Consider the following 21,710-nt stretch of genomic DNA (forward strand, 5'->3'; position numbering starts at 1 on the left):
CATGAATGACATCCTCAGGCAGAGAATATGTAACATTTCAAACTACTACATCACATTCGGAGAGAAGTATTCGACTTTTATTCGCTACATTTATTTAGCTACGACTCCTCCTTTAGCAAAATAAAATTGATATAGAGTATATGTGGCCTTCTTATAAAATATGATGTGTTGCTGAATATCAAGCTACCTAACAAAACAGTTAAAATTACCTGAACCAATAAAATGCTGCTTACATATCAATGCATCGGTTTGTAATGCATTGTTTTACTAATTATCAAAATTACATATATGTAACTTAACTAAAAGATATATTTTGAAAATTGAATATCACTAAAACCATAAATGCATAAATACAATTTTAAAAAAGAGATAAACTAGAGGAATTTAATAATTAAGAAATATTTATAAAAAAGTGGGGTTGGTATAGTAGATTATTACATGTATGGCGTTTTTCATATTTGTTTTGTATTTACAATTTATTGTTTATTCAACATAAATGAAATTAAGGGATTAAGATTAACATTTATACATTAAAATAACCTAATAAAAAGAATAGAATAAATTGATGTTGTATTAAAAATAAAGCCATAACACTGAGTGCACTTTTAGAATTAATCAAATCATAAAATCATGTTTAAAATGTTCATGCAACGAAAAATGTAATAAAAGGCTTTAGTATTTCTTCGCCAGACTCCAAAGTCTGTTAATACATCCTGTTTTTTTACATTTTATTTTGTATATATTGGCATTATCTAAATTTGCTGTGTCACACTTTATAACTGCAGTCATAGTTGAGTAAAGGGCATTGATCCCTAAAGACTCCAGAGATATTTCATGTTATCTCTTCAGTTGACCAGGCCTCATCATTACACCCTTCTGTTGTGGTGATGTTTCAGTTTCAATTCTTTTCCATAGACCCAGACAAAATGCAAAGTGTAGAAATGTGTCCCCTCATTAGCACTGTACCACTGTGGAAGCACAAACATACACACTTCCCCAGAGACGAGCAGCAAAACAGTTTGCATACATTTTTATTCATCTTAAATCTTGTGTATAAAAAAAGAATCAGAGAAACAGACATTCTCTTTTCCTTCAGCCAATCATTTTTCCCAGTTCTCAGAATATATCGATCACAGGAAAAATTCTTAGAACAGCATGTACAAAAGAAAACCAAAATGAAACCTCAATCTAACAGATCATTTCAATAGAAACGCAAAAGTTGGAAGGCTATGAATAACTTACACACATCAAAATCTTGGTAACATATTGACCATCGATGTAACACAAAAGGGGAAAAAGAAATTTGTTCAATTTGATGTCCACTCTGCGGTGTTCCAGTGGTGAAAGTGAGGCAAAAATCAGACCACAAACACTGAAATACCTATCCTGATCTCACGCGGTCGGCTGTGGTCAGACTGGGTGAAAGGAAAAGCCTGACACTACAAACCTGCCTTGTATGGGGAAGGGCGCTTTTATTTTACTGATATTATGATTACCATGGTAACAAGTCTAGGCACAAGGAACAATGCCAAAAGTCCCATTATGGCAGTAAAGACTTGAAGAGGAGTAAAATACAAAACCAATTGCTTCCAGTGAACATTAGAGCTCAGCTGAGTGTTTTGGGAATGCAGATTACCTGTCGGTTAATTCACTCTAACAGCAGATGGAAAACTGGACACGTCATTAACAGTTACCATGCCTTTGGATCAAATTCACTGGAACAAATACTAGCAGCAATATTGACAAATTTGTTGAAAACTAACCAGTGAAAACTGTCTCAAAATAGACACACACAACCACCCAAAAGAGGCGATCATGTCCTTCTATATGTATTGAAACTGAAACAGTGAGAAAAATCTGTCCATGTTCCATTTCCATCCCTAATGAGGCAAAAAAAGACAAAGTAAGAGCATTCTTTTTACGAAACAGGCCTAAACCAGAATTTAGGCTCAAAGTATAAAATGACTTCTCATGTGTCGTAGTTCCATTTGAGTCACAGAGCGAAGCGGCCAACTTAAAGCTGTTCAACAACACGACTGTTGCTTAAAGGATTTTCCAGAATCTTCAAAGACTCTTCTGAACATCCTGCATCCTGAATGAAATGTGTTCAAGCGTAGAGTTCAGTTTCAGGTATGTTTGGGGGTTTTGGCAACTGTACAAACGTACTGTTGGTTCCACATACAGTGTCTGTTCATGACATAACTTCTGAGGGAAAGGACTTTTAGTGTCAGCCAAGATGACCAAGAAAGAAAAAAATCTGGAAAAAAATGTTTTGTTATCAGTTATATTTGTCTGTATTTGCGTCACATTGCATTATTTTAGATTTTTATATAGAATTGTCTTATTTTTGTGTTGCACAAAACACAACTAGAAAAATACAAACTCAATTTAGGTATCTGGTTTGATTTTTTTTGCTCCATCCATTAGGAGTGTCTTTGATGATTCTGCAATAACCGACAGAACAGCAGGAACTGTTGTTAAATGAACATTAAGGTTTTTCGAGAATCAAAAAGCAGATGCAAAGCAATGTGACTTAAATGTTATGACGATACATGACAGGCACAATCTGGGGTTCAGCTTCAGACCGTAGGTCTGAAATTCGGAGGAGTACTTGGGGACAGTAGGAGGTGGTCAGGGAGAGGGCAAAGGTGCGGAGGTCAGGAGGGTTTAATAACTGGAAAGGAAGTTCCTTCCTTCTTACATGTTCAGAACAGCTCCTCTAACAGCAGAGCATCTGAGAAATAAACCAGACCCCGAGAAAACCAGCAGCTGTTCTGATTACATGACGAAAGATTTGTTGATTATCTGCACAATAGAAAGAAATATTTCCCAGCATTAACCTGTTTTTTCTTTCTTTCTGTACTGACCACCATGTTTATTTTGCCATCTTCCCCCTTCAGGATGGTTGGGTTTGTGGTTTGAATTTAACCATATCAACAGCACACAGTATGATCGACATTACAGCCAGGACAACACAGATGAGATGTTTTGTTTTTCTGTACATGTAAATAGATTGAAAAAAAAGAAAAAAAAGAGAAAAAAGTGAGGTAGATGGATGGTTGAAGGAGTGAAAAAAAAAAAAAAACAAAACTTCCCCCAAAATAGCAAAACAAACAAAATATTAGAGGGAGAAAAAAAATGTGTGGGGAATTTGTACAGTGATTAACACTTCACAAAAGATAACATAAATAACCAAGAAACATTTGGGCTGGGGATTCAAACTATTTCCTTCCACGTGGTCCTCTCAGATCGTCTTCATATCTTAGTGCGATGGGTTTCTTCAGTAAACCTTGATAAAGCCGTCTGTTGAACGCGCAGATGTTCAGCACAGGGCTCTCCAGTTACAGTTAGCTCTCTGATACAATTATAGAGTCCTTTAATCCTCCATTGTGAAATCTTATTTTTCTTAAGGCATTAAAAATATCTTTATGCTGTGAGATCATTTCACTTAGCCTATTTCTCAACCCAGTTTTAACACCAGCAATCATCTGCAAACATGTTAATATGTCGAAAGAAGATAAATAATGTGGATTTATCAGCAGCATACAGAAAACCACCCGTGATCCAAGAGAGAGAAGTTGATTAGCAGAAAGTGAAATCGTCAAACGCACAAGTTTTTGCACTCGCCTCTAGAAAAATAAGATTTTAAGGCGTGCCGTTGTACTGAATAAATTAGATTTTGCATTAGCTTGTACTTTTAACTCAGTGTTATTACATTGCAAAAACATTTGGAGCCCCGAAACAGACAAAATGTGGCGAAAGGTTATGAGAAACATTCAAAATATTACTGTACACCACAATGAATAATATTGTTAGTTAAGAAATCATAGTGGAGGGATTTTTTTTCCCCAACGTTACCAGTAAGCTTTTTGTATTTATATATACCAACAGACTGGAAGAAAAAGAAAAGTACATTTCATTTATATGTTTCATATTAATAAAGTAACAATATTTTTAATTGATGTATTCAGTTATATGTGGAATACTCTGACAACCTTTGGCTACATTTTGTCAGTGTTGGGGCTCCATACATTATGTGCAAAGACCCATCTAAAACTGGAAACCCCCTTCTGGTTTCAGACTGATGTGAGAAACGCTCCTCCTGTCTAATGATCACAGACAATGAAATAAGAGTCAGAGGGACGTAGAATCAGACAAAGGTTAACACACAAAAAGGCTGGATGTCTCTAGGTATGACAGCACAAAAAAGTTAAAGAAAAAAAAACTAGAGAAGGATTTTACTTTTCTCTTTGACCTGAGATTTAGTTGGGACTCAGCAGTGATGCTTGACATCTGGCCTCTGAGTTTAAACCAGGACTCTCTAAAAACGCAGTATTTTATCCTGGGGGCAGTTCCTTACATCCTGTGTGCCTGTTGTGCATTCTCGTCGGCTCGCTTGGGGTCGTCTTGTCACTTTTTTGGCTAAGATAGCATAACCGTAAGCTAAAAAGTTGTTTATTAAACTAATCTTTTCCTTTACCCCAAGATCAAACCTACAGGACACAGAACTGTAACTTTAACATGAGATCATTTTTTATAATTTTGTGAGCATAGATTCACGAAGATACACTTCAACTTTTACATGTTTTTTTAAATTAAAAGGCTGAACTCTTCATGAGTTCTTTTTTTCCAAAGCAGCAATTTGCAAGGTGGATAACTGATCAGTCGATCAGCTCGTAATAAGATTGTTGGATGAGAGGAGCTGCTGCTGCAGAGGCCAGTGAATGCAAACTTTTGGACCCAGTGCAATGAATGATTAAGTTTAACTTTCACTGCTCCTAGCGTTCTACTGCTCCATCCGTGTCCAGAGTGCGCTCTGCATTTAGATAGTGTGGTGCAATCAATAACCAAACAGTATTCTAATAGCGCTTCTAATGAATGGTCCAGCTCCAAAAATAGAAAATCAGTATGTGGTGCCAGATGTTTTAATCATGGCAGGCGGTCATAAATAATTGAATGTGTGGGAAACCCCGAAAATGATAGGAAACCACGGGTATCCTCTGTATGTACACTTGGCATGCATTAAACAAACTGTAAGAATGTTTTCTTCAGTCTAGTTTGGCTAATTTTTCAGTTAACCCAAGTATGCCCTGCTGCGCCCCGCAACACCACGCTGATCCAAATACCGACTTTTTAGGGAGTCCCAGTATAGACCCTAGAGTACAGAGGCCGAGGCTTCCCGAGAGAACAGAACATCGATCATTGGTACCATCACTGTCCTGGAGTCAGATGGGAGGGGAAGTTACCGGTGTTTCAGAACACAAGGCAAACTGTCGTACCTTTACGCAAACACAGAAACCAAAAACCAGCTCAGATACACTTTACACAATTACAAGCATTTAAAAAATGGACTGTAGTGGAAACGTTCGTAGATCCAACCTGAAGGAGTTTTTTTTCTCTTTTTATATATAGATATCAACTATATTACAACCACAAGAGAAATAAGGAATAGCAGCTTCTTTCTGTACATGATGAATGTCTCCAACTGTAGAAAAGTTAGAAAAGTCACACAAACAACTGGTGCGTACATAAATGCTCTGCCCACAGAGAGATGTTGGAGACTAATGACTAGTCTAAAAACATACCTGTTTGACGCCTCTGAACTCGGAGCAAACCTCGATCGAGAGGTGTTATAGATCTAGTGTTCATATTCGATTTCCTCTTTATGAGCTTCCCTCAGCAGCCCATGCTTTAAGGATTTCTGTTTTTGCTCTTTTATTGAGTGGATTTGGTGTTTAAACCGTAACCGAACGGCACTTTGTGAGAGGATGTGGCTCAATGTCAGATTAACTGATGTTACACACGTCAGTTTGATCGAGTACAGCAGCTGTGGATAGTGTAGGACTGTCGAGGGAAGTTAATATCCCATTGACCACAGATTCTAAAAATGACCTGGAAGCAAGTGCTTTTTGTTTTGCTTCCATTTTCAATCCGTTGTGTTGGAGAATTACAGGGCAAGACTGCAGAAGAGAAAATTTGTCAAAAAACCCCCCACAATTTTGGCAACAAATTTGGCAGATTTGACCTCTTCTCCTTCTGGTTGTTAGTTTAAGCGGACTGGCTGTTGACCCGGCATTACGCTGACACCCAGCCCGCAGGACAACAAGACTACTGAACGACCGCCGGAGACGCTGGCCTCTCTGAAGTGCTTCTTCATTAGATATGCTTAATAGTTTCACCATAATGCCCGCCCAAAAGCCACCACGACGCCGGTCATTTATAAAGGCCTAAACAGTTTGTTTTCCCACTTGAAAATACGTATAAAAAAGTAACAAACAACAATTTATAAAATAAGTTCAGCCATAAAGAGAGAGAGAGGTCTCCCTCAAATCAATTTGTTCTTTTTTTTTTTCCGTTTTTTTGGTCTTCCCACTCAGCAGCGAGGGCAGTGTCACATCTGACAGCCAGCTGGTAGAAACCAAAACTAGAAGAGTATGAAAAGGGTGGTGTGGAGGTACAGCAGAACATGGACTTAGTGACAGTTGTCTTCACCTTCCCGTGAGTCTTTGCTCCTCGCTGAATAGCCACAGCCAGCTGGTGGACATGGTTTGTTATTTTTTTTAAAAGAAAAAGAGATCCCACCTGCTGAGACATCAGGTTTTGCTGAGGAGGATGCGGCAGGGTTTGCAGTCCGGTGGGTGTCCGTCCGATCAGCAGGCAGAGGACTGTGGGAGGGGCATGGCACGTTCATTTTTGCGTCCTCCATTCATGTGAGCGTACGGTGGCAGTTCGTCCAAAGACGGCCGTACCGCCCCTGACCCTGCTGCGAGTCCCGACCCCGACAGCCCGTTGGCTGCCTGCTGGCCAGCGGGCTGCTTGTCCATGGCAGCGGCCGACGTACAAGGGGAGGAGGGGGAGCTGGGCGCTAACGAGGGGGCGGGTGGAGCCTCTGAGCTCGGGGAGGGTGGGGTCTGTTGGGGGACTGGAGTTTGCTGTGGCTGCTTGGAAGAAGGGGGCTCAAGAGAGACATCATCCATGTTGTCCAGCTTCTCCAGGTGGAGCTGAGGAGCGTCAGGCGGCTTGTTGTCGGCACTGTAGAAGAAACTGACCTCTCTGAAAGACGGTTCCAGCTCATCCTTCAGGCTGCTGATGATCTCCACGAAGGATGGACGCATCTTAGGATTGTACTGCCAACACATTCGCATCAGCTCGAACCTAAAAACACACACACACACACACACACACACACACACACACACACACACACACACACACACACACACACACACACACACACACACACACACACACACACACACACACACACTTTAGCTCAGTCTACATCAACAACATGTCCTCCTGTAGTAATTACTCTATCCAGAGGAACTGTGCCTTCCTACCGACAAGCCAATATTTACTTTTGCCACATGTTTGCTTTCTGTTGCTAAAACGGCCGTGTGTTACCCCCCCAACTTCTTGTTTATGAAGCACAGAGCTGATGCTGCTTTCACCAGGGTCCAGCAGCTGGCACAGCGAGCTCTACATCAAGCCTGGATCTTGACAAGCCTCCCACACCAAGATGGCAACCTTTACTGCATGTTACATCATATGTAGCAAATGTTTTTTTTCTGATGGAAACTCATTAATATCAAATGGAAGAATCGCTTTTGGCCAAACCCTGACATCTTTTTGTTCTGCTCTTGGTTTCTACGACAAAGCTTGTAGTGTGTGATTTAAAACAAATGCTGTTTTAACCGGGCTCCTGTGACAATTCATCTGTATTTACATGTTTAACTTTCATTGGATTTGTATTAATAATATGTGCTGGTTAGCTATATAGTTCTTGTTTGTGCTATTAAGTCAATTTTTATTGTTGGAGTCAGAGACAGCAAGCAAGATTAAAGAAATAGTTGAACATTTTGGAAAATATTCCCATTCTTGCTAAGATGAGAAGATTGATACTACCGATATGTTTAATTGGGTAGCTACTGCCAGCAGCTGCTTAGCTTACCTTAGCTTAGCTTAGCTTAGCACAAAGACAAAAGTCGAGTATCTGGCACTCGACTTTTGGGGGTCATCTTTGCAAGCTGCAAGACTATTTTACGCACTTGACATTGTTGACATCTTGCTTGCATATTTACTGTATAAGCCTGCTGTGTGGTCAAACTGTCCAAGTTGGACCACTAACTATCATTAACTATCACTTAACTATCATTAAGCCTAAATGTCCTTTTCTAAGAATAACCGGAAATAATTAATCTTGATGCATAATAAACAAAGTTGAATAACAATTTCTTAATTTATGGGACTTTTTTGGTAAGGCATATAGTACATATATATATATAAGAAAATTGAGCATTCAAATGCAAATTTTGATGTCAATTACAGCCCTAGTCAGGTCAGTCCTAATATTATCCATACAAGACTTAAAAATATTTTACAAGCACATTGCAATGATTTTCTTAAGTGTTTTATCCACATGTTAAACAATACGTTTATGGAAAACATATTTCAAAATAACCGTTAGACAACTTTCTCATCAATGGAAATTTACTGTCATCATTATTCCCACAGTGAACCCTGTGGCTTCACATTTGCTCTCCTTATGACTTCACCATCTGATGCTTCCTGATGCGGCCAAATTCGTCTGCCACGCTCACAAGTCTTTTGATGTGGATTTATACTTGGGCTGTTTCATATTAAGAACAAACACATCATTGGAGAACACAAGAGCACAAACAGACGGTCTGTGAATGCAATCAGCACTGTGGTGTGGAAATCCCAATGCCTGCAGGCTGACGGGCCGAAGTGCTGCTTCACTCTGTTGTTTGTGTGAATAAACGTCGTCACTTATGATTCAACTAACGAAGGAGAGGGAAACATGGCAGGAAGACATCGGCTTGCGGATAGAAATGTGAGAAATCTGCAGATTGTACGTGTTTTGGTGTCTTACAGCATGTCGGGACAGTTCTGTGGTTTCTCCAGCAGCCCTCCCTCCATGACGAAGCGGAGCACCTGCTCATTGGACAGACCTTGATAGGGCTGCTCTGCCAGAGTGGCAATTTCCCACAGTACAACTCCAAACGACCTGAAAAAAAGGGATGGAGCGAGAGGGTTAAATCAGTGTGTTTTCCACTGTCACTGCCACACTCTGAACATATTCTTTGGAAGTAGTAAACAAAAGATGAAGCCACCGTGTGTGTTTGTTTGTGTGCGCCTGCTTACCAGACGTCAGAGGTGGTGGTGAAGACTCCGTCCTTCAGAGACTCCGGTGACATCCAGCGGACAGGGAGCAAACCCTTACCGCCTTTACGGTAGTAATCCGTCTCATAGATGTCTCTAGTCATGCCAAAGTCTACCCACACACACCCACACACACACACACACACACACACACACACACACACACACACACACACACACACACACACACACACACACACACACACACACACACACACACACACACACACACACACACACGCAGAGGAAGTGAAGCATTGACATTTATTTAAACAACCACAGCATTTGATAAAGATGGTTTTAATTGCTCTAGCTGGTTGTTGTTGTCATGGCAGCTCATATTCCACAGGAGGGCACTCTTTATTGACGTTATAGGACCAGGGTTCCCACACATCTCCATGGACTAAATTTCCAAAGTTTTCCATGACTTTTCAAAGACCCATGATAAAGAATTGTTGTTTTTTCTTGCCCCACTTTGTTTTTAAAACATATCAGATTGAAACTCTATTCAAACATAATTTCAGTGAGCTGGCAGGAAGAACAGGAGAAATAAAACCCAGAGAGAAATTTTGAAACCTACATAATGGTAAACAGTGGGTCACACACTGAGGCATATTAAAGCTACGTAACATCCACAGCTACAGAAAATTAATTTGCCATTATGTGACATTATGTGGAAGATTATCCACTGGAGATAACTGTAACAATTTCTTTGCACACAACAAAATTTTCAATGGTTTTGACTAATTCTGTGATTTTTACATGCCTGGATAATATTACTGTGAAATTTAATGACTAAGCGAGCAATAGCTATGGGATGGCAGGATGTGAAGAAAACAAGTATAAAGCAATATATTAAGGATTTATCAAAATGTGTTGCTTTGGAAAAACTGACATAAATTACACATAGGAAAGCTGGCAGTTTTTGAAAATATATGGGGGATCTTCATGGACTCTTTTTAACAAAGACTAATAAAACCAAAGATGGGAGAGGGGTCAGACAGAAGATTATTAAGTGTTTTAGCCCTTGTAATCTTAAAGATTTCTGTGCATTGTAACTGCTGTAACATCGTTTTTTTCACCTCTGCTTTTTTTTTGTTTGTTTGTTGTTAGTTTTTTGTTTTGTTTTGCCTTTTCATTTTGCTGGTATACCATATTTGCTGGTGCTATTTTATTTATATGTAATTTCTGTTATAAAAAAAATAATAAAGATATGGTTATGGTTTTTATATTTGTAATTTTTTTTACTATTGTATTGTTCTTTCACTGCTTATCCTGTACATCATAGCTGCTGCAACATTGTGAATAATAAAGGGTTATCTTACTGGTATTCCTGGCACATCAATCTAACCACAGCGGCCTTAATGATGGCAAGCTCAACAAGGTTTCACTTTTAGAATGGGTTAGATGCTATTCTCTGAGGCGAAAAAAATCTGTAAACATGTTTACTTGCATCACATTTCTAATGAAGAAGGTCAGCTCTGGATCTTGGAAGGAAAACATGTTGACAGAGCTACGCTGCTGCCCCACTGAGAGTTCCTTTACTGGGTTTAAAGTTACCCTGATCATTTGGTCACACAGTAACTTGATAATGAAGACATGTCCATTTAATTAGCACAATCCCGACTCCCTCCTGCCTCTGCCTCGTAGCCGACATGGACCTCCAACCTCCTTACAGTTCTTTACCTCCTATCTTAACGGTGAAGTCCTCGGCCACCATGCAGTTCCTGGCTGCCAGATCTCTGTGGACAAACTTGTTGGCGTTGAGGTAAGCCATGCCGTCAGCGATCTGCCCAGCCATCTGAAGCATCTTCTTCAGAGGAGGGAGAGACAGGCTCGACCACTGTTGCTGGAGACAGACAAACAGACCATTTGGAGAGAGTAAGTTCTCGGAAGAAGAGCCGAGCCACAGGTTATCAGTTCACTCACAGTTTACTGTGTACAGTGCAAATACTAGAGTTCTATAAAGAATGCAAAAATCTAAGTAGACTTTGTATTTATACTAAAACTGCCCAGTATTGATTGCATGGCAGCTTTGGCCATTAGATGCATTCAGATATGTCTTATGCTCTGTCACAGAAAACCGCCAGCTGATTTTCCTGACATCTTTTACTCCTGTGATAAAAAACATGACTGACTCTGGACATGTTTTAAGGGGAAGCTCACAATGACTGCCTTTACATTATGCCTTGTCATATTTTAGCCCTGATATTGTCTCTAAAAATGCAACATATATTTGTTTTATATACCGTATATTGTTACACTGTAGATTTAGAAGGCAACATGGAGGCTGACGAGGATGACACAGGCCTATCTGATTGTAAAGACAGTGATTGACAGGAAGAATACATAACAGATGATGAAGACACCGCAGTACTGTTGGCATCAGATAAGAAAGAGACATGTGTGCGTCACACAGTGTCAGATGAGGAAGAGCTGCTGCTACCTCATTGATTCTGAACAGTCAAGCCCGATTACGTATTTCAGCCAGGATGTTGTGTGTGAATTGAAAACGTGATTGAAATTACACTTGAGCTCAATAAATTCACAAAACGTCCCCTGACCACCTCTGGAGGTGGTATGGCTGATCAGATTACAATCCGTCCTCAGTGTGTTCTGTGTGCTTCTACAAGCGTACTTTTCTTACACCCAAATCACCCAAAACGCTTTTTAATGCAAGGTGCAAAGGGGTCATAGACCGAAAGCCAGACACAAACTTTCCGAACAACAATTATCAAATCAAGCCAACTCAATTATTCATGTTTAAAGAACCAGAACCTGGTGGGAAGAAGCCCATGCATATGTAAGTCGGTCAGTACCTCTTTGGGTCGGAGGGAGCGAAGGTAGCTCTTCAGGTCTCCTCGTGTCATCAGCTCCATGATGACCAGGGTGGGTTGTCCCTGAGAAACCACTCCCAGGAGACGAACCTGCACCAAACAAAGCACGTCACATCACCGTGACACAAGAATTGACTGACACCTTTATGAAGCACACTCTACCACTACTCAGTATTATCATAACGTGTGTTTGTGTTCGTACCACGTGGTGACAGTTGAACTCCTTCATGACAGAGGCTTCATTGAGAAACTCGATTCTCTCCCTCATGCTGGCCGACTCGTTTACAGTCTTAATGGCAACGCGGGTCTCTGGTTCATCTTTGACCACGCCCTTTGCCAAGCCTTCGTACACCATGCCAAACGAGCCCTGGCCGAGCTCACGACTCAGGGTGATCTTCTCCCGTGCCACCTCCCACTCATCAGGAACATACACTGCACAGACAAAACACACAACATTAAAGACCCTGCATAGACATTTCCAGTTATTCTGACAACAGCAATAAAACTGTGCACTTCATTTCTCTCCTACACACAAACACTTCACTCACTTTCTGCAGCGCTGAAGTACTCCGGGTTAACTGAGGCGTACAGGACTCCATTTCCCAGCCGATCGCTGTTCCTGACCAAAACAAAAACAGAAGTGTTTAAAGACACATACACACTTGGACATACCTTCATACTTACCTTCTTACCACGTGCAGGCATTCTTTTGGGATTTGCGTGGTGTATAATCGTGCATATCACAGCTTAAGCTTCCAAAACATATTGGCAATGCAACACTGAAACAATTCTGAAAGCCTTCAGGTGCTGCAGCAATTCGAAACATTGATTTAAGATTGAAACAATGTTTAAAAAAAAAGCTGAGAAATACAGTAACTATGTCAGCAGGGCTGTTGTTAATTTCCTGCATAAATAAATGTCTTAATACCCAAACATCTCCCAGTTTTTAAATCTCATAGACATACACAATTATGCTTTATGGTTTGTTTTGGTCAGTTTAAGGGTAAATTTGGTATTTTTTACCTGGACCCTATTTTCCCATGTTTTTGTGTCAAAGTAACAAATTGGAACACGAACTTTGGAAAATGGTCCGGTATTGGATTAGAGTGCCTGCAGCCGGCTGCTGTGAAAGAGGCTGCAATGTAACCACTTAGGACATGTTTGCAGCTTCAATGGACGTCCTCTAAAAGTGCTTGTTTTTGCTTCAGACGGGCTCAGATTGTTATTCTAAGTGTCTGACAACTTGTGGAAAGGATCCTTACAGATATTTCTTTTTTTAAAGAATAAGATCCTCTTTTTCTAACCACAATGAGCAGGAAAATCACTATTGTCAAACCCACCAGACTCCATTTAAATATATATTAATTTCAGCCTGTATGGAGCATGTATGTATAGAGCAACATATTTTCACATGTAACTGGGTGATTTAAGGATTTATTTCAACCAAACCTGAGAAGGTGATTGTTGGAACAGTGTAAAGATAAACCACGATGTTTTCTGTGAATTTTAATTTGTTTTTGTTTACTTCAAATGAAGTGTGTTTTACAATGGAAAAATGCTGGGTGTCGGGTGGGTTTGGCGGTAGCGATTCACAGACTGTTTCTGGTTAAACAAAAAGGTTGACCTCTGTAGGGATCCCTTCCGTAATATTGTCAGAATACTAAGAATACCAATAAGTCATTTGGACACAAAAACACAGGAACATAAGGTCCAGGTTTAAAAAAAATACCAAACTTACCCTTTAAGTTTTGTTCATTGTAAATATTTTGACACGAACAATACTTAAACATTACAGGGTACGACCACAAATTCAAGAGGGTGCCATTCACAGTGAAAACAAAAGCCTCTGCCACTTAGTTTTATGGGCTGTAATTGGTACGAGCCTTTTCCTTTGGACTGTGTGCTTGTCTGTGTGGATGGTAATTGAATAGGGATCCTAGTGTGACCATTGAAACATTTTTTCGAGAGGAGCTATCTTCCATGTGTTTTTTCCTGTCACTGGCTTTGGCTTTGGCTCGGTTATTCAGGTTTAGGTAGACTTATTTTACGTTAGGATACATGATATTCTACATTGTATTTTTTGTTTTGTTTCTATTTGTTTTATGCAGATTAATTCTGTTATGAAACATCAGCTGTGTTCTACACACCAAACTACAGTACACAGAAACACACACACCTTTTCCTGCTGAGGACCACCAGCATTGGGACTAAAAGGCAGATGAAGAGGATGATGACGATAGGAACAAAGATCATAGCGTAGAGGACGTTCTCATATCCTGTGGGGTCAAATACTTCGATTACGTTAGTGATCACAGGCATCATCATTTCTGTCTGTTCGAAAATAGTACAGATAAAAGGACTGAAGAAGTCACATGACAGTGTGTGTCTTACGTTCGGCCACGTAAAGATCCAGAGCGTGTGTCCAGGAGCCGTTGCCAGCCAATGACGTGGCTCTCACTCTGACTGAGTAGTTTCCTGGACCGAGGTTGGACAGCCGAACGCCTCGCTGCCCTTGATACATCTGACCAGAGACGCATTCGTGCTTCTCGGTCTGATACACAAACATAAAAGAAAGCTTAATATTAGACAGATCTGACAAATGTAAAAACAAAAAGAGTCCAAGACCTGCTGTTTTTCATCTTTACTGTTCAGTAAAGAATAAGGGCTGGACTGTTCCTTCCTAAAGATTAATAAATAATAGGGTCCACCATGTTTGGTCATTGGGTAAATACACACACACACATATATATACATAAATACACTCACACACACACACACACACATATGTATATATATATATATATATATATATATATATATATATATATATGTATATATATATATATATATAGTATATGTGTGTTCGTGTGTGTGTGTGTGTGTGTGTGTGTGTGTGTGTGTGTGAGAGAGATCAATTGTAGCCACGGAAATTGTGCCCTTTTATTTTTCTTGTTGTGTTTCTCATCTCCCCTCTGTTTACAGGAATGGTCTTTTCTCTGTGAAATGTCTTTTTTCTGGAGTTCATGAATTGTCTGAATTTAATTTGAGGTTTAATATGTATAGCGTGTGGAGCTCCACACTTGAATGTTTTTTCCCAATAAACTTGTGGGCTTAATTGCAAAATGTTGCATATAATATAATATTATACTTTTACAAAGTATATATAGTTTGTAAAATAAATTATGAAAGAAATTAAACTTGCACTCTTTCTTTTTTCCCTTTTTTAAGATTTATGTTTGGCTCTGTTTCTATAGATGTGCAGGACTTCTATACTGCAGAAAAGAAAGAGGCCACAGTGAGTTAAATGTAACAGGGGTAAAAAACACCTCAAAACTGCTTGGGGTTCAGGGGATGAGAATGCACATTACATCTGTACATTATACTTTCTGTTCCCAGATCTAACTTGCTTGTAGTACTGTAAGACCACTAGGTTACACTTCAACGTCGTATCGATTAATTAGTGGAATGCTGTCAGACCACTATATTGTACTTAACAATAAGTATGGCCTAAACAACAAAAACATTTTTAATCACATAGTATGGAGTACTCATCAGATGAACATGAAAAAAAAAAGAAAAATTGTTGGACATCAAAGGGTCAACTTTGATTCTTTCACTCTACAAACAAGGGGGCAAATTATTTAGGCAGAAAGTAACGAAAGATACGCATAAAGGGGATATTGATTTTTTCCGCAAAGGGGATGATTGACAGAAAGAAATGATGGAGGGGTTGACCAGTGGACAGCACTAATAAATAATCTCTTGCAATTCTTAAAAAATATGACTTTTGAATTCATTTTTCGGCTTCCTTGTTCTTGTGAAAAACAGCAGGCCCTCATTAAGGTGGCAGGTAGATGTGTGTCGTTTACCTCAGCAGCCAGTTTAAACTTGATCTCGTACATGAGGATGAGTCCGTTGGGGTGAGGAGGCTCTGGCCAGCGCAGAAACACCCAGTCCTCGTGGCCCTCCCAGGTCACTGGGCCTGGTATGTCGTCAGCCTTTTCTGGAGACACACGTGGAGAATAGGTTATCACGGTGAACAGAGAGGTCAGCGGTTTGATTACTGCAACAGCCTGCGTATAGCCAGAGTATTTTTTTTAACAGTCAGCAGCTAGTAAATTCTAACATTCACCAGCTACATAATGTGTTTCAGCAGAAATCCATAGCTGGTATCCCTTAAACTACACTGCCGGTCAAATATGTGAATTAATGTGCTATATTTGTAAATAGATCATTCCTCGTCTAACCTGCGGGCTTGGTTCTTGAGAAGACGAACTCTGCGGCGCTGCAGCGCTGGACCTGCCGATTGCAGGCGTGAATGTCTATGCGGTAAACTGTGAATGGCTGCAGGCCAGAGATCTGCAGCTCACGCTCCGTCACAGCTTGCTCCACAAACTCAAACTCTCTGTCAGCTGGCTCCATGTCTGCGGTGCTGCTGTTACTAGCAGCGAGAGGAGGAGGGACGGTGCTGCTGCTGTTAGTGTGCAGCCGGTTACGGCGGGGGTGAGTGGAGTTGGCTATACCAAAGAGATCTCGACGGCGACGATCTGGTGGCCTGGTGGTAAGAGGAAGAGCGTGAAAGGGTGGAGATACAGGAGGGAGGAACAGATGGGAGAGAAAGTTGTGACAGAGAAGACAGAGGACAATTTTAAAATGAGTATTGACACATTTCAGCTTTACAATATAGGCACATAACAAGTATTTGCTAAAAGTTGTTTTTCCCGGCCCAAAGACAAATCTGAAAGAAAATAGCAAAAGTAAAATGAAAATGTAACTTTTATAAAAAGAGTTCTGTATACTAAAGTGAATGAAGCACAAGATTGGATTGTCACAGACTGTTGGGAATCCTGTCTTGCTTAACTTTTAGTCTATGAGTGATTTGATTGTTTCTCTCTTTGAAAATGGCAGGCATCTTGGTAGGCACATTCTTAACAGAATTAGTCACAGTCATAGTTCGGAGCTTTTGAACAGAGGTTGTATGACGCACTTATCCAGTGTCGTTGTATTACATTCAGATGGCGATTGGCACTCCTCCTGTTCAGAGAAGCAGGCAGGAGTACTGCCACAGAAACTAAGGAACGTACTGCTGTAGCCAGGAGCAGCAGCAAAACAAATTTTAGCCACTTCAATAAAAGTCCCACAGGAAAAATTAAAAACAATAACAGAAGTGTATGCATTATTAAGAATATTTTCAACACTTAACCTTTCCGTTAGGTCGCCTGTTCCGATGGGGAAGCCTCAAACAGCTTCAATTCCCTATCTATGCTCTTGTCAAAGTTGCCAGACTTCACTGACACAAACAGGAATTTTAGCTCGCTGAAGACAGGAGCTGCTGGTTTACAGCTGCTTTGATTAATTAACTTGTTTTTGTTACTGTGTGACTTTGGTGAATCCAAGCCAACCCTTGAAAACACCAGTAACGCAATAAAATAAACTCACTGATAAAGGCAGCGGCAGACCACTAACTCCTGTGTTCAGCAATGTTAAATTACTATTTTTTTCACTGGAGTCTGGCTTTGAAGAGAGCGATTAAACGACTTCAGTTCCCTGTCAGGAATAACTGTCTGACAGCAAGTAAAGACGTGACAATTGTCTAGATTTACTGTACATTTAAACAAATGTTAAATATTTTAGATGGTTGAAATATGTTTTGCTGCTGCTCTGGTAAACAGCAGATCGCTAAGCTTTCGTGGCTCTTGCCGTCCTCTCCAAACTGTGGGCATCTACTGCATGTAATACACTGACTACAAATAAGAAGTCCATACAACCCCGCTTCAAAAGATCTGAACTATCCCTTAAACAGCTCATCAGATTTTGTAACAATTTAACTTTCACGTGCAGTTAACCGCACCCACCACTATCATATTTAAGCACAGTGCAACAACAGTTTACCATGTTGGCCTTAAAGCACGTGCATTCAATTTAATGACATTTGGTTCAATGTGAGAGCAGTTGCTGTTTTTTGACCTGATTAGAAAAGACAGGTTTGTCATGTGTGTACCAGGTTTTATTTCATCTGATGCCAAATGTGCACAAATAACACATGTGAAGGGCTTTACATGTTCACCTTTAACTATATTTCTCTTTTTAGAACAAATGAACAACATTTTCCATCTCTTGATTTTTAAAACATCTCCACCACATGTCAGTAAGTCTCCTGTATGTATGTAATAATAGCGTTAACAGAGATTTAAGATACAGTCCAAGGTGGTGTGTGTTCACACGCAGTCAGGATCTGATGTCAGCTGAAAGTAAGAATACAGGAAATATGACACTTGTTGTTTATCTATCCTTTTCTACTGAAAAGCATACTGAGAACTAATTAACATCAACTGGACCGAGCTCTGCATATGTGTGTGTGTGTGTTTGTGTGTGTGTGTGAAGAGACGAAGAGAGATAATGTGATGCAGATGTTTAAAGCAAAAGGCAGCAGGCAGACTCCCTAAATCAGTCAAAACATAATTTAGAAAAGCAGCAAACAGAACTCTTCATGGCCATGTTTGTTTTGCTGCTACATAAACTATATAATGGTCAACAACTGAAGAGAGTTACTGATCTGCACTGAAGTTACCTGGAAAGTTATCCTCTGATGTTACAGAAAAAAATGCCCATTAACAGCAGCTCTAGGGCTCGGCGGTATGGCTTAAAAGTAACATCATAATATTTTTAGGCTATATCATGATACACAATATATATCTTGATATCTTGAGATTTCCACTAAACTGCTGTAAAAAACTGAAATATAAAATTATTAAATGAACTAGTTACAAATAAAGCAGCTAAAATAAAGTTATACAAACCAACGTTAAAATAAAGTTTAATAAAAAACGTTAGAATGTTAAATAAAATCAAGTATAAAGTACTGTTATAGTAAACTATCGTACTACTTTTACTACTTATAGTAAAAAGTTTTGTTCTAAATAAAACAATTAAAGTGGAACTCATGGTGTTTTTATTTTGAAGGATCCAGCTGAATCCCTACATTCAGTATCAGTTTCCAGCTCCTCTATGTTTGTTTGTTTTGGTGCTGTACATTGTGTAGACGCCCCCCCGCAGCCACGCAGACAGACGCAAAGCGCTATCAGGTGATGTAAACGAAATAAACGATAAAGCATCATATGAAACGATAGACGTTTTTAAACCATCAGACAATATATATTTCGTGAAATCGCACAGCCTTAAGCAGCTCATTACTATTTTGGTTCAGACAAAAAAAAGGGGTCAAATGTTAAGTTAAATTCTGCCATGACCAATCCAAACCAATATAAAGCAATGATAAAAGTCACTTACCTTGGTGTAAAAATAGAGTTGTGCAAGAAGTTTTCAAAGACTTTTCTGTACGAGGCGTCGGCAGCTTCGGCCTCCAGAACCTCAACTGATTTGGGGCAGGGGCAACAGGGGCCTTTGTCTGGCCCATCAGGATCTGGCTTAGTGGGCTTAGTGTCCTCTTCCTGGTCTCCCACACCTATGGCAGCAATCCTTATGGGGATCTTTAGCTCTGGAGGAGGTGGCAGAGGACATGTTTCAGGAAAGGTGTACTCTGTAACTCAACAAGTAGCATAAAAGTGTAGAAGTTGTGCGTGTTTGTACCTTTAGAGCAGTAATTGTGCTGATACAGCTCTCGGTCTTCAGCTTGTTGCTGCCATCTGACCAGGTAGTAAGTTTGGTTTCCATTCGGTGAGACAGGGGGCGACCAACGCACCACCAACTGTGTAGATGAGTTCGAGTACGCCCGCACATCCTGAGGCATTGAGGGCGCTGAAAGAGAAACAAAACAACGGAATTATTCTGATCTCGGTGTCACCGGCTGCTTAATACAGTAAACCTTAGTTTCCTCGCCTTTCTCCTTCAGGCTGTGATGAACAGTCTGCCAGCGCAGATGTGATTCACATCCTATCACGGGGCTGCTGCGTCTTTACAGTGCAGCTGGATTTACTTAAAGCAATCTTCCATTTCATCTAATTATATCGTAGATTTTGCAAATCTGATTTTCTCCATCTCTTTTGAATTGCAGCTGTGTTTACTAAAACAGTCTTCCTCTCCATCTTCTTACACTATGTTTTGGATCATGTCCAGAATTGCTAGCACACTGTCATCACAAAACAATCCCACAGCTATTTGACAAACAAGCAGCAACGTGGACAGAACGCTCAGATGTCAGTAATTGTATTCTGGTGAAATTATGCTAATATAGTGAACTGTAGTATTAATGATTTTTATATCTTCCAGCACTATAACAACCACCATTGTTTCCTACTCCTCTTTTACTTTCTACCCACATCGACAAATGACTCCTGACCTCTATATCAATCACATATTGTATAGAAAAGTAGCGCTTCTAGACAGTCTCCTTCATTGCTGGCTATTCCAGGCTTATCTGGGGCTTTGTCAAATATCACTCTCACTCTTTTAACACCTCTCTGCTGTTTGTAGTAACTTGCAATAACTTCTGTGATAATGCATCATTTAGCCTTTTACCATAAACTTCACAACTGATTTCTTGTACCATTTGTTACCTGTGAAATTATATTTACCTGAAGGGCTGGTGCGGATGTAGACCACCTTGCTCTTGGCACCCGGCAAATGTTTGCCCTCCACCATGAGTGTGATGGCCTTAACAAACACAGCGTACTGCGTCCAGGGCTTCAGGCCGGACAGCAGAACTCCGGGGTCTGAGTCCTTGTCAGGCCTCAGCTCTACATCCACCATATTCCAGCTGTTGTAGCCACAGCCGTCCTGCCCCTCGAACTCTGTGATGTTCTGGTATGGCCTGGAAGAAGGAGGATCATAATTCATTATTTACTTTAGGCTCTGTTTATTACAGTCGTATTCATATATTATTGACACCGGTCACATTGTCACCTCAAACTAGACTCTGTTATGAGCCTGGGAGATTAAAAAAAAGGATTAAGGACCTTTTGAACATTGAATGCATATGTCTGGTTTATGAATCCTGCTAACTGGCTGTTTGTTAAAAATTTGTTGTTTGTGTGAGAATTTTTATGCTGTTTGTTTGAATTTTTGCTGTTGTGTTTTTAGTGGTTGTTCTTCTGTATGAAATTCTTCATGCTGCTGTCTTTTTCAAGGAAAAAATTTGATTTGATTTTTTAAACTATGTATGAAAAATTACTAACAAACATACCTTGAACATTGGCCAGAACTCCCTTGAAAAAGAGATTTTGAATCTCAATGGGACTATTCCTGGTTAAATAAAGGTTAAAGGAGCAATATGGAAGATCCTATAGAATTTGAATGTTTAATCATTGTTTTGTATACCAGTGGGTCTTAAGATTATAGCGCAACATGAAAATAGAGCCCATCCGTGACTTTCTACATTGCCTATAATAACCAAATATTCAATTTGTATGTGAGGGAAGTGGGCTGGATTTTCTGCAGAAATCCACAGGATGTGAGGTTGATGTGTGCACGCGAGTCTGCTCACTTGTGGTCCAGGCATGGACTCAGTGACGGTGCTATACGAACCTGTGACCATTTTCTGATATGCATCTGTCAGCTTATTATTAGCGGCAGTGATGCGCTGGGTTTGGTAAACATGATTAGAATATACTATGTTTCTGCCCACCTGTTTTTATGCACATAAATCTGCACATTAAAAACATTAAGGGGAAATGCCAGAAATTCAAACAAGTCAAAATATACAAAAGAATTTTAAAGATTGTGGGGAAAGCC

General features: G+C 39.9%; 1 protein-coding gene across 1 annotated transcript in view; it reads right to left on the bottom strand.

Annotated features, from left to right (window-relative positions):
* Positions 1 to 1,014: 1,014 nt before the first annotated feature.
* The window catches only part of igf1rb (insulin-like growth factor 1b receptor), a 59,509-nt gene continuing 38,813 nt past the window's right edge, over positions 1,015 to 21,710 (bottom strand). Inside the window, exons 8-21 of the mRNA XM_042483876.2 lie at positions 20,555 to 20,790; positions 19,611 to 19,778; positions 19,311 to 19,518; positions 16,268 to 16,575; positions 15,890 to 16,023; positions 14,412 to 14,571; positions 14,197 to 14,296; positions 12,569 to 12,639; positions 12,223 to 12,452; positions 12,003 to 12,110; positions 10,870 to 11,032; positions 9,166 to 9,295; positions 8,894 to 9,028; positions 1,015 to 7,155 (exon numbers count right to left, since the gene is read on the bottom strand). Of these exons, the coding sequence (XP_042339810.2) occupies positions 6,651 to 7,155; positions 8,894 to 9,028; positions 9,166 to 9,295; positions 10,870 to 11,032; positions 12,003 to 12,110; positions 12,223 to 12,452; positions 12,569 to 12,639; positions 14,197 to 14,296; positions 14,412 to 14,571; positions 15,890 to 16,023; positions 16,268 to 16,575; positions 19,311 to 19,518; positions 19,611 to 19,778; positions 20,555 to 20,790 (2,656 nt within the window). The 3' untranslated portion in view covers positions 1,015 to 6,650. The remainder of the gene's footprint in view (positions 7,156 to 8,893; positions 9,029 to 9,165; positions 9,296 to 10,869; positions 11,033 to 12,002; positions 12,111 to 12,222; positions 12,453 to 12,568; positions 12,640 to 14,196; positions 14,297 to 14,411; positions 14,572 to 15,889; positions 16,024 to 16,267; positions 16,576 to 19,310; positions 19,519 to 19,610; positions 19,779 to 20,554; positions 20,791 to 21,710) is intronic.

The sequence above is a fragment of the Plectropomus leopardus genome, chromosome 1, assembly GCF_026936395.1.
Source record: "Plectropomus leopardus strain MGB_pleo_1.0 chromosome 1, ASM2693639v1, whole genome shotgun sequence".
In the NCBI taxonomy this organism is placed as follows: Eukaryota; Metazoa; Chordata; class Actinopteri; order Perciformes; family Serranidae; genus Plectropomus; species Plectropomus leopardus.